Here is an 11,798-nt window from a genome sequence, read left to right as displayed (position 1 = left end):
GCGTAAATCATCTTGCTCCTCAGGGGAGCGCTGTCCGGAGCCCAGAAGATGAGGACCAGCTCCTCCTTCCTGTCCTCGATGGCGTAGGAGACGTCGTAGAGGGCGAAGCGGCAGTCGTCGGCGGGCAGCATGTCCGTGAAGTGCTGGTAGGGGTCGTGGACGGTGGTCCCCACGTCGCCCAGCAGGATCTCCTTGCCAGCGTCGAGGATAACGCTCTGTTTGTCGTCGCTCAGGCGGAGCAAGACGGCCTTCTTCATCCTCCTCTTCTCCTCCTCACTTTCATACACCTTACGGTTTCTCATGTGGTTAAAAACGTCAAGCACCTCATCTGAAACTGTGACGCCTGAGGCCATTGTTACACCTATGAGTCGTCGGTAGTCAACTAAATGAATGAAGACGCAACAACTCCTTTATATCTATGAAGGAACAAGGGCGGGACTACACTTTAATATATATGAGTGAATGAGGCTGCCATGAAACCTTTATGTATATGACAGGTTAGTCAGTCTCAGCTGTGTGCTGATTGGCCAGTGTATTATGACATCATGATTACTATGGTGGCAAAAATCAATCACACTCGTCTTTTGAGCGGTGCTCCTGGAAGGAGCTAAGCTCGTACATCTGGGCCTACATCTGGGCCTACATCTGCCCTTACGTCTTTGCACAAAGCACTCAAAGTTCGTGGGACTCTTAGAGAAACTGTGCAGCCTCGCTGAAAACACTTCCCCTTGCAGTACCCCAGCCAGGATGTCAAACTCTTCACTGTTGCCATCTGGGGTCACCACCTTGGCCTGTGTTCCTGCATACATGGTCTCTATTGCCCAGAGAAAGTTGGGAGGGATCCCGTAGGCCTTCGGGATCTTCATCAAGGTGCCTCTGTGTATAGAGTCAAAAGCGAAAGAGAGAGACCACAGTTTGTTGCCTAGCAGGGCAATGTTGCAGAATTGTAGGAGGATGTTGTCAAGGCCGCAAAATAAATTGCAAGACAAAAGTCTTTTCCCATAGGAATTCACTGTGAAACTGTTTTCTTTTTTCTCCAAAATCTCAAAGTAATCAATTTACGTTCCGCAGCCAAAAACATCCAGGAACGTGATGAGAGTTATGGCCGTGCGACGCCACGGCCCCGTTATGAAAAGTGTTAAAATCATGATATTTAGTTGACTAAAATTTGTCTAAAACTAAAACATGTCAGATGACTAAAATATGACTAAAACTAACCAAGGTTTTATTCAAAAACTAAATCAAAATGTGCCGTCAAAATCAAGACTGCTATACATGATCCTAGTTCTGCCTCTGGTCTTCCTTCGTCTGCAACAAACTGGAATGAACAGCTGAAACGGTCAAAGGGTGTCTCTATTTGGCCTGATTTACTAGGTACTTTAAGCAAGGATGGCAACGGCAGCCCGCTACAGTAACCGGACATGGATCAGTGCTCGATAGATAAACCTGCTTGCCGTCGCAGCCCTTCCTAATACGTCAGAATCTACCTTTCCACGTAGCGTCTACAACGTCTGCTGCATAGACGTGTCACCATGGGAACCAAAGAGTTCAGCGAAAGGGGTGGGAACCCGTCGCCGATGGCTGTTTGCTTAACGATTATCTAACGATTATCACTGCTATGGCGATTGCGACTTAGCAGCTGTACTTCCGCCTATAGCGGAGCCGCCCTGAAAAACCATGCTTGCTTAAACTCCCTACTGATTTACAGGATGGCCTTCTATGGCGACTACCTCTGAGCCAAGCTTCTCGGCGAGGTTGCGGCGATCTCTGACATCCTCCAAAGTGCTGACCTGCCACTTATGCTTCAGACCCACAAACTTCTTCCTGAGGGTGTCTATTGTGGTTGCGTATCTCATCTTGGTCTTCAGCGGAGCACTGTCCGGAGCCCAGAAGATGAAGACCAGCTCCTCCTTCCTGACCTCAATGGCGTAGGAGACGTCGTAGAGGGCGAAGCGGCAGTCGTCGGCGGGCAGCATGTCTGTGAAGTGCTGGTAGGGGTCGTGGACGGTGGTCCCCACATCGCCCAGCAGGATCTCTTTGCCGGGGTCGAGGATAATGCTTTGTTTGTCGTCGCTCAGGCGGAGCAAGACGGCCTTCTTCATCCTCCTCTTCTCCTCCTCACTTTCATACACCTTACGGTTTCTCATGTGGTTAAAAACGTCAAGCACCTCATCTGAAACTTTGATGCCTGAGGCCATTGTTACACCTATGAGTCGTCGGTAGTCAACTAAATGAATGAAGACGCAACAACACCTTTATATCTATGAAGGAACGAGGGCGGGACTACACTTTAATATATATGAGTGAATGAGGCTGCCATGAAACCTTTATGTATATGACAGGTTAGTCAGTCTCAGCTGTGTGCTGATTGGCCAGTGTATTATGACATCATGATTACTATGGTGGCAAAAATCAATCACACTCGTCTTTTGAGCGGTGCTCCTGGAAGGAGCTAAGCTCGTACATCTGGGCCTACATCTGGGCCTACATCTGCCCTTACGTCTTTGCACAAAGCACTCAAAGTTCGTGGGACTCTTAGAGAAACTGTGCAGCCTCGCTGAAAACACTTCCCCTTGCAGTACCCCAGCCAGGATGTCAAACTCTTTGGTCTCTATTGCCCGGAGAAAGTTGGGAGGGATCCCGTAGGCCTTCGGGATCTTCATCATGGTGCCTCTGTGTATAGAGTCAAAAGCCGTCAGGTTTTCTTCTTCACCTCCTCCATTAATCTCCACGGGGCCAAGATCTGGGCTAATGTGGTTCTCTCCTCTCGAAAGCCGTTTTGGTTTTCCCTCAGATGAGGGTCGATGGCATGCCGAATCCGGTTTAATATCATCCGGTTGTAGACCTTTGCTGCAATACAGGTCAGGCTGATACCTCGGTAGTTGTCTGGCTTCGAGAGGTCTCCAGCTTTAGAAACCGGGATGATGTTGGAGAGAGACCACAGCTTGTTGCCTAGCAGGGCAAGGTTGCAGAATTGTAGGAGGATGTTGTCAAGGCCGCAAAATAAATTGTAAGACAAAAGTCTTTTCCCATAGGGATTCACTGTGAAACTGTTTTCTTTTTTCTCCAAAATCTCAAAGTAATCAATTTACGTTCCGCAGCCAAAAACATCCAGGAACGTGATGAGAGTTATGGCGGTGCGACGCCACGGCCCCGTTATGAAAAGTGTTAAAATGATGATATTTAGTTGACTACTTTGTCTAAAACTAAAACATGTCAGATGACTAAAATATGACTAAAACTTACCAAGGTTTTATTCAAAAACTAAATCAAAATGTGCCGTAAAAATCAAGACTGCTATACATGATCCTAGTTCTGCCTCTGGTCTTCCTTCGTCTGCAACAAACTGGAATGAACAGCTGAACCGGTCAAAGGGTGTCTCTATTTGGCCTGATTTACTAGGTACTTTAAGCAAGGATGGCAACGGCAGCCCGCTACAGTAACCGGACATGGATCAGTGCTCGATAGATAAACCTGCTTGCCGTCGCAGCCCTTCCTAATACGTCAGAATCTATCTTTCCACATAGCGTCTACAACGTCTGCTGCATAGACGCGTCACCATGGGAACCAAAGAGTTCAGCGAAAGGGGTGGGAACCCGTCGCCGATGGCTGTTTGCTTAACGATTATCACTGCTATGGCGATTGCGACTTAGCAGCTGTACTTCCGCCTATAGCTGAGCCGCCCTGAAAAACCATGCTTGCTTAAACTCCCTACTGATTTACAGGAAGGCCTTCTATGGCGACTACCTCTGAGCCAAGCTTCTCGGCGAGGTTGCGGCGATCTCTGACATCCTCCAAAGTGTTGACCTGCCACTTATGCTTCAGACCCACAAACTTCTTCCTGAGGGTGTCTATTGCGCTTGCGTAATGTATCTTGGTCTTCAGCGGAGCGCTGTCCGGAGCCCAGAAGATGAAGACCAGCTCCTCCTTCCTGACCTCAATGGCGTAGGAGACGTCGTAGAGGGCGAAGCGGCAGTCGTCGGCAGGCAGCATGTCTGTGAAGTGCTGGTAGGGGTCGTGGACGGTGGTCCCGAGGTCGCCCAGCAGGATCTCTTTGCCGGGGTCGAGGATAATGCTTTGTTTGTCGTCGCTCAGGCGGAGCAAGACGGCCTTCTTCCTCCTCTTCTCCTCCTCACTTTCATACACCTTACGGTTTCTCATGTGGTTAAAAACATCAAGCACCTCATCTGAAACTTTGACGCCTGAGGCCATTGTTACACCTATGAGTCGTCGGTAGTCAACTAAATGAATGAAGACGCAACAACACCTTTATATCTATGAAGGAACAAGGGCGGGACTACACTTTGATATATATGAGTGAATGAGGCTGCCATGAAACCTTTATGTATATGACAGGTTAGTCAGTCTCAGCTGTGTGCTGATTGTCCAGTGTATTATGACATCATGATTACTATGGTGGCAAAAATCAATCACACTCGTCTTTTGAGCGGTGCTCCTGGAAGGAGCTAAGCTCGTACATCTGGGCCTACATCTGGGCCTACATCTGCCCTTACGTCTTTGCACAAAGCACTCAAAGTTCGTGGGACTCTTAGAGAAACTGTGCAGCCTCACTGAAAACACTTCCCCTTGCAGTACCCCAGCCAGGATGTCAAACTCTTTGGTCTCTATTGCCCGGAGAAAGTTGGGAGGGATCCCGTAGGCCTTCGGGATCTTCATCATGGTGCCTCTGTGTATAGAGTCAAAAGCCGTCAGGTTTTCTTCTTCACCTCCTCCATTAATCTGGGCTAATGTGGTTCTCTCCTCTCGAAAGCCGTTTTGGTTTTCCCTCAGATGAGGGTCGATGGCATGCCGAATCCGGTTTAATATCATCCGGTTGTAGACCTTTGCTGCAATACAGGTCAGGCTGATACCTCGGTAGTTGTCTGGCTTCGAGAGGTCTCCAGCTTTAGAAACCGGGATGCGGCGATTGCGACTTAGCAGCTGTACTTCCGCCTATAGCGGAGCCGCCCTGAAAAACCATGCTTGCTTAAACTCCCTACTGATTTACAGGACGGCCTTCTATGGCGACTACCTCTGAGCCAAGCTCCTCGCCAAGCTTCACGGCGAGGTTGCGGCGATCTCTGACATCCTCCAAAGTGCTGACCTGCCACTTATGCTTCAGACCCACAAACTTCTTCCTGAGGGTGTCTATTGTGCTTGCGTAACGCATCGTGGTCTTCAGCGGAGCGCTGTCCGGAGCCCAGAAGATGAAGACCAGCTCCTCCTTTCTGACCTTGATGGCATAGGAGACGTCGTAGAGGGCAAAGCGGCAGTCGTCGGCAGGCAGCATGTCTGTGAAGTGCTGGTAGGGGTCGTGGACGGTGGTCCCCACGTCGCCCAGCAGGATCTCTTTGCCGGGGTCGAGGATAATGCTTAGTTTGTCGTCGCTCAGGCGGAGCAATACGGCCTTTCTCTTCCTCACCTCTTTCTCGCTTTCATACTCCTTACGATTTCTCATGTGGTTAAAAACATCAAGCACCTCGTGACATTGTTACACCTATGAGTCGGCAGTAGCCGAGTGCTAAATGAACGAAGCCGCAATGACACCTTTATATCGAATGAGGCCGGGATGAATGAATGAGGCTGCCATGCCACCTTTATATATATGACAGGTATGTCCGTCTCAGCTGTGTGCTGATTGGCCAGTGTAATATGACATCATGATTACTATGGTGGCAAAAATCAAACACACTCGTCTTTTGAACGGTGCCTCTGGAAGGAGCTAAGCTTGTACGTCTGGCCTGCATCTGACCCTACATCTGGTTTACATCTGTTTACATCTGGTCTACATCTGGCCCTACGTCTTTGCACAAAGCACTCAAAGGTTGTTGTATGCCCCCAAGGTCCCATGCCAAGGTGCCAAATAATGTGGATAAATGATAATACAAAATGTGGATGTCAGTAAAATAAATGGTAAGACAAAAGTTATTTCCCATAGGAATTCACTGGGAAGAGTTTCTTTTCCAAAATCTCAAAGTAATAAAGTAATAATTTACGTTCCGACGCCAAAAACATCCAGGAACGTGATGAGAATTATGGCGGTGCGACGCCACGGCCCCGCTATAAAATGTTTTTAAAACAATGAAATCTAGCTTTCCACGTAGCGTCTACAACGTCTGCTGCATAGACACGTCACCATGGGAACCAAAGAGTTCAGTGAAAGGGGTGGGAACCCGTCGCCGATGACTGCTACGGCGATTGCGACTTAGCAGCTGTACTTACGTCCGCCTATAGCGGAGCCGTCCTGAAAAACCATGCTTGCTTAAACTCCCTGCTAATTTACAGGCCGTCCTTCTATGGCGACTACCTCTGAGCCAAGCTTCTCGGCGAGGTTGCGGCGATCTCTGACATCCTCCAAACAGTTGGCCTGCCACTTATGCTTCAGACCGGTGAACTTCCTCTTGACGCTGTCTACCGTGCTTGCGTAAATCATCTTGCTCTTCAGGGGAGCGCTGTCGGGCGCCCAGAAGATGAGGACCAGCTCCTCCTTCCTGTCCTCGGTGCGGTAGGAGACGTCGTAGAGGGCGAAGCGGCAGTCGTCGGCGGGCAGCATCTCCACGAAGTGCTGGTAGGGGTCGTGGACGGTAGTCCCGATGTCGCCCAGCAGGATCTCCTTGCCGGCGTCGAGGATAATGCTCCGACTGTCGTCGCTCAGGCGGAGCAAGACGGCCTTCTTCCTCCGACTCTTCTCCTCCTTGCTTTCCCCCAAACGACGCACTTTCATGCCGTAAAAAACATCAAGCACCTCGTCTGAGACTCTGACGCCTGAGGCCATCGCTACACCACCTATGTGTCAGCAGGATTCAAGTGGTAAATGAATGAAGCTGGAATGGCACCTTAATATATATCTAATATATATATGAATGAATGAGGCTGCCATGATATAAGTATATGCCAGGTTGGTCCGTCTCAGCTGCATGCTGATTGGCCAGTTATTATGACATCAGCGGTTGACATGAGCGGCCCATTATCATGTCCAGGGACGTGTTAACTGGTTGCCATGGTTACCAGGTAAACAGGTGTTAACCTGCATGCCGCTGGTGAGCAAAAAACGACATATCCCATGAAGGAGCGCTGCTGCAATGCAGAGTGACTTCCACTTCCTCCTTCACATCCTATCTGGGATCAGTAAAATGGCTTCTCCTCCCTTCGTTTTGCAACTTGCTGAATAAGTTTTTTTTAGGTGCCAAAATAGAAGAAACCCGTCTACCAGTGACATCGACAGGTTTTTGAAGCGGTGAAAACCGCTTCCAATGAGTGGCTTTGTGTGTCCCACGCCCATATATGGTCATTTCAGTCCAGAATGAACAGGTTCTTTCAAAAACGAAATATGTGTTTCATGTCCATATATGGTCATCTCAGTCCAGAATGAACAGGCTTTTTCAAAAACAAAATGTATGTCACCTCATGTCCATATATGGTCACTCCAGTCCAGAATGAACAGGTTTTTTCTGTCCCGTACGTCCAGAATATCAGTCCAGAATGAATAGGCTTTTTCAAAAAGCAAAATGTGTGTCCCATGTCCATATATGGCCATTTCAGTTCAGAATTAATAGGTTTTATCTGTCTGTCTGTCTGTCCGTCCGTCCGTACGTACGTACGTACGTACGTACGTACGTATGTGTGTAGTGTCCGTCCCGGTCTGATGATTGGATACTTTGAGGATTGGTCAAGCTTCACATGACAATTCGGCCCTCCAGATAAAATCATTAATTCATTCAGAATATAAAGAATGTATAGATCACAGAGTTCATAACTCTAGAACACAAAAGTTCACCACTTCACTTCGAACCGAGGTTTGATTTTTATTTTTTAGGAGATATCGATGGCTTCCATCATAGCATGCCAACTCTCCTGGAACAGAAAGCCTGTAGTTTCTATGAGCTCTGAACTGTACAGACACAGAGTGAGTAGACAAAAATGGTGCCATATAATTAGGCACAGTCTGGTACTGTATATCTCTGTGTTGTTGTTGTTGTTTGTTTTGTATACATGTTTTTTTTATGGACCTATTGTGTCTATCATCATCATCATCATCATCATCATCATAATCATCATCATCATCAAAGTGTGTACTTTGCAAGTCAAACCCCACAATCAATCCTCCAGTTCTAGGCAACACAGAACCTTTTTATTATTTCCTCAAAAGGTATATTAATGACATACTGTAGTTCAATGTTGAAAATGAGTGGTATTCTCCTTAAGTACAGTACTACAGTCCATAATTAAAGGGATATTCCACTTTCAACAGGGAAACACCTTATGGGCTTTTCTCCACATAACTTTTTAACTATGATAGATTCATTAAAAACACAGATTATTTTTCTGTTGACTCATATTACCATCCTAATACGTGAGCAGGCCGTGTTTTTTCGATAACTTTTTTCATTTATTTGTAATAATTATTTGGGAAAATGGAAAAAATGAAATACCAAAAATAATTATTAAAAATAAATGGAAAAACACAGCCTGCTCACGTATTAGGAGGGTAGTATGAGTCACCAGAAAAAATAATGGGTGTTTTTAATGAATCTATCATGGTTAAAATTAAGTCTGAAATTACAATGGGTGTGTGTGGGGAGAGGCCCTGGGCCTGGAGGGCCTGGTAACATTTACATCAAATATCTAAATATTGAATCAAGCAAATTCAAAACTGTTCAGGGTGTTCATACAAGCCTGATTAGACGATAAAATGACCAAACGTTTTTTTGAAAGTGAAATATCCCTTTTAAGTAAATGTTACTTTACACCACTGGTAGTTGTTTACGAGGTAACATTCAGAGCCCACTCACTCATAGTCAGTGTGAAAGCTGTATTGTAGCTCCAACATGGAGGAGCCTGCATCCTTGACCTTCCAGCTGATGGATTGCGGATGGTTTAACAAAAGATACCGCTTTTCCACTGAAGTATGACTAGAATCCTCTTCACTTCTCTCACCTTCACTTCTGAACCACTTAAACCCTCACCTCCTCTCCTCACCGGGCTTTCCTACGCGGAGGGAAAAGCCCTGGTATTGGTTCTAAAAGAAACGCGTGGTTCCGCTGGTTGGTTCTGTTTGACGTCGCATTGTTTTTGTTCCCCACATGATGTGAATCAAGTAGTTTATTATTATCTCTAGTCGCGCTACCAGTTAGAATAATTGCGATTACTATCAGAACCGTCACATCTCTGTACGTACGTATATGGGTAACGCTTGTCTTTTTTGTTGACTCTCATGCTCTGACATCACTGTGATCAGGGGAACCAAATCCCTTTTATTGCCATATATGGAGATCCCTGATGTCCACATCACTGTGACATCACTGTGACGCTGTCCTTTTTATGCCCATATATGGAGAAATGGAGATCCCTGGGATGCCAGGGGAACCAAATCCCTTTATGCCCATATATGGAGATCCTTGATGTCCACATCACTGTGACACTGTCCTTTTTATGCCCATATATGGAGAAATGGAGATCCCTGGGATGCCAGGGGGACCCAAAATCCCTTTTATGCCTTTATATGGAGATCCCTGATGTCCACATCACTGTGACATCACTGCGACTCAGTCCCTTTTATGCCCATATATGGAGATCCCTTATGTTATATATGGAGATCCCTGTGATGTCAGGGGAACACATCCCTTTTATGCCCATATATGGAGATATGGAGATGATCCCTGGAATGACAGGGAAACCAAATCCCTTTTATGCCCATAGATGGTGATCCCTGATATCCACATCACTGTGACATCACTCCGACTCAGTCCCTTTTATGCAATTAACAATTTAATTGTGTTTTTGTCGTTGACAATTATACATTTCTGTTTGGCTTTTAGGCTTTGAAGTTGCACATGGCAGATATGACACATAACCTCAATAAAAATATGACTGACATATTTGACAACTTTATACTACTCTATACTGATGAATAGCAGATCTATAAGCTCACAACGCGTCGCATCGCGATGCGCTGTGAGCTTGTAGATCGGCTGTTTCCACTATTTTTAAATATGAAAATATTTTCAAAATGTATGATCATGTTCATACACAATAATTGCGATTACGTCAAATAATTGCGATAGACGATTATGTAATAACTGTGACAGGCCTTAGGGGTCCACATACCCATTAGAGAAAAGCACTGCCATGTGCTTCTTTTGGGGGCTCGTTTCGATAGACCTTTTTTTAAACCTGTTTGTTTTTCTCGCTGAGCTGCTCGATCGTGACCACTTCAGAGCGCACCACACCTGACACGGAGGACAACAGAGTCAGCGGGACACGTTCTACCCTCCTCTGCTCGCTATTGTCTTAGCGTGTTGACGTGTCGTCGTATTGTGTGGAAAGGTACAGTGATTTAAAGACAAAAGGGAAACGTGGGCGGACCGTACAGTGAAGTGGGGTCGTGAGGCAGACAAAAAGTTGCACAAACAATGACTTTATTCATTTATTCTTTATTCATTATTCATACGGAATTACGGATCCCCTAACAATAATGCTCTCATCCTTAAAAACCTTTATATCACAAAGTAATGCAGGTACATTTACTCAATACTTCATAGTCCAGGTGTCTTCCACAGGTGGTCCGGGACCCCTATAGATAGGGGGTCCTCTGAGTTACTAGGGGGGCCAAATGTTTGTGTGATAAGAACTTTTTCTTTTTTTTCTTACATTAGCCACTTGAACCTTCCTCTTCTGAGGTGAACGTTAGCAGAAAAATATTGGATCTACAAGCTCACAATGTCTCGTCTCTGCTCGCGTTTGGTGTAGGGCAGGGGTGGGCAACTTTGATGATGGCGAGGGCCACTATATTTCCACCTTCACTCCAGAGGGCCACATAGCACATTGCTACGTCCTACTTTGTCATTCTAGTATCTCATACAATAGAAGCAAAAATAGCCGATCTACAAGCTCAAAACGCATCGCAGCGCGATGCGTTTTGAGCTTGTAGATCGGCTATTTTTGCTTCTTTTGAATTGGAATCCTAAATAACTTTTTGTTATTTCTTAATTGGAATCCTGAAATGTAACATTTTCATTTAATTTAAAAACATATTTAGTTATATACTCATGTCAACTTTATGAACCTAAATACAAATACATTGGACATAAAAAAATACATTTTAATACTACTATACCAGTCATTAAGCTATACTAATATAGACTGACGGAATTAAAGCAGGTCATGTTTGGAATTGTAACAGCTGAAATCAATAATGCATTCAGTATTCCCGCGGGCTGGATTAAGTGAAGGTGGGGGCCGCATGTGGCCCCCGGGCCGCCAGTTGCCCATGTATGGCGTAGGGGAAAAAGCAGATCAAGTACTGAGGGTTTAAGTGGTCTAACATGGATCCAACACTGATGACTGTGCTGTCAAACACATCTATGAATCTATCTATGAAATATAGGAAAGGTTTAATCTGCTACACAATTCTATACAATATGTAGTGGTGGGGGTCCCTGCGTCATCTCTCTGTGAGCTAAGGGGTCCTTGACCCAAAAAACGTTGAAGACCTCTGCTCGACTGCTAACACCTCAGGCAAATATTGAATATCGTCACTGTCTGGCCAAAACTTCTTAACTCCATTTTTTGAGGTTTTAGATTTTTTGGCATAAATCAGGGCTATTGAACACCCTTTACGTCTGTGTGTTGGTTCAAATAATATTGAACCAATGGAAAGTAGTGAAAAGTGCACTTGAAAACTCCACTTGAGCTCATTTTCCAGAAAATGAACATTTTGGAGTAAGGAGGTTTCGGCCCGACAACAGAGATATTCTGTTTTCCACTAGAATAATGCCAATGACGTCTCATGACTGCTT

At 45.7% G+C, this 11,798-nt stretch overlaps 4 protein-coding genes across 4 annotated transcripts; all 4 read right to left on the bottom strand.

Annotated features, from left to right (window-relative positions):
- Positions 1 to 1,694: 1,694 nt before the first annotated feature.
- Positions 1,695 to 2,198, bottom strand: LOC308292788 (cofilin-2-like; the record flags this gene model as incomplete). Its single annotated transcript, XM_080735217.1, has 1 exon — positions 1,695 to 2,198. One exon carries the CDS (start codon positions 2,196 to 2,198, stop codon positions 1,695 to 1,697), a length of 504 nt encoding a protein of 167 aa, XP_080591343.1.
- Positions 2,199 to 3,711: 1,513 nt separating this feature from the next.
- Positions 3,712 to 4,212, bottom strand: LOC308292787 (cofilin-2-like; the record flags this gene model as incomplete). The annotated part of the gene is made up of 1 exon (XM_080735216.1): positions 3,712 to 4,212. One exon carries the CDS (start codon positions 4,210 to 4,212, stop codon positions 3,712 to 3,714), a length of 501 nt encoding a protein of 166 aa, XP_080591342.1.
- Positions 4,213 to 4,996: 784 nt separating this feature from the next.
- LOC308292786 (cofilin-2-like) lies at positions 4,997 to 5,458 on the bottom strand (the record flags this gene model as incomplete). The annotated part of the gene is made up of 1 exon (XM_080735215.1): positions 4,997 to 5,458. The coding sequence occupies one exon, from the start codon at positions 5,456 to 5,458 to the stop codon at positions 4,997 to 4,999; it is 462 nt and encodes a 153-aa protein (XP_080591341.1).
- Positions 5,459 to 6,274: 816 nt separating this feature from the next.
- LOC308292785 (cofilin-2-like) lies at positions 6,275 to 6,775 on the bottom strand (the record flags this gene model as incomplete). The annotated part of the gene is made up of 1 exon (XM_080735214.1): positions 6,275 to 6,775. One exon carries the CDS (start codon positions 6,773 to 6,775, stop codon positions 6,275 to 6,277), a length of 501 nt encoding a protein of 166 aa, XP_080591340.1.
- Between the last annotated feature and the right edge of the window lie 5,023 nt (positions 6,776 to 11,798).

This window comes from Nannobrachium achirus (genome assembly GCF_963921795.1).
Source record: "Nannobrachium achirus genome assembly, chromosome: 10".
Taxonomy (NCBI): Eukaryota; Metazoa; Chordata; class Actinopteri; order Myctophiformes; family Myctophidae; genus Nannobrachium; species Nannobrachium achirus.
This window is presented reverse-complemented; position numbering and strand designations above follow the sequence as displayed.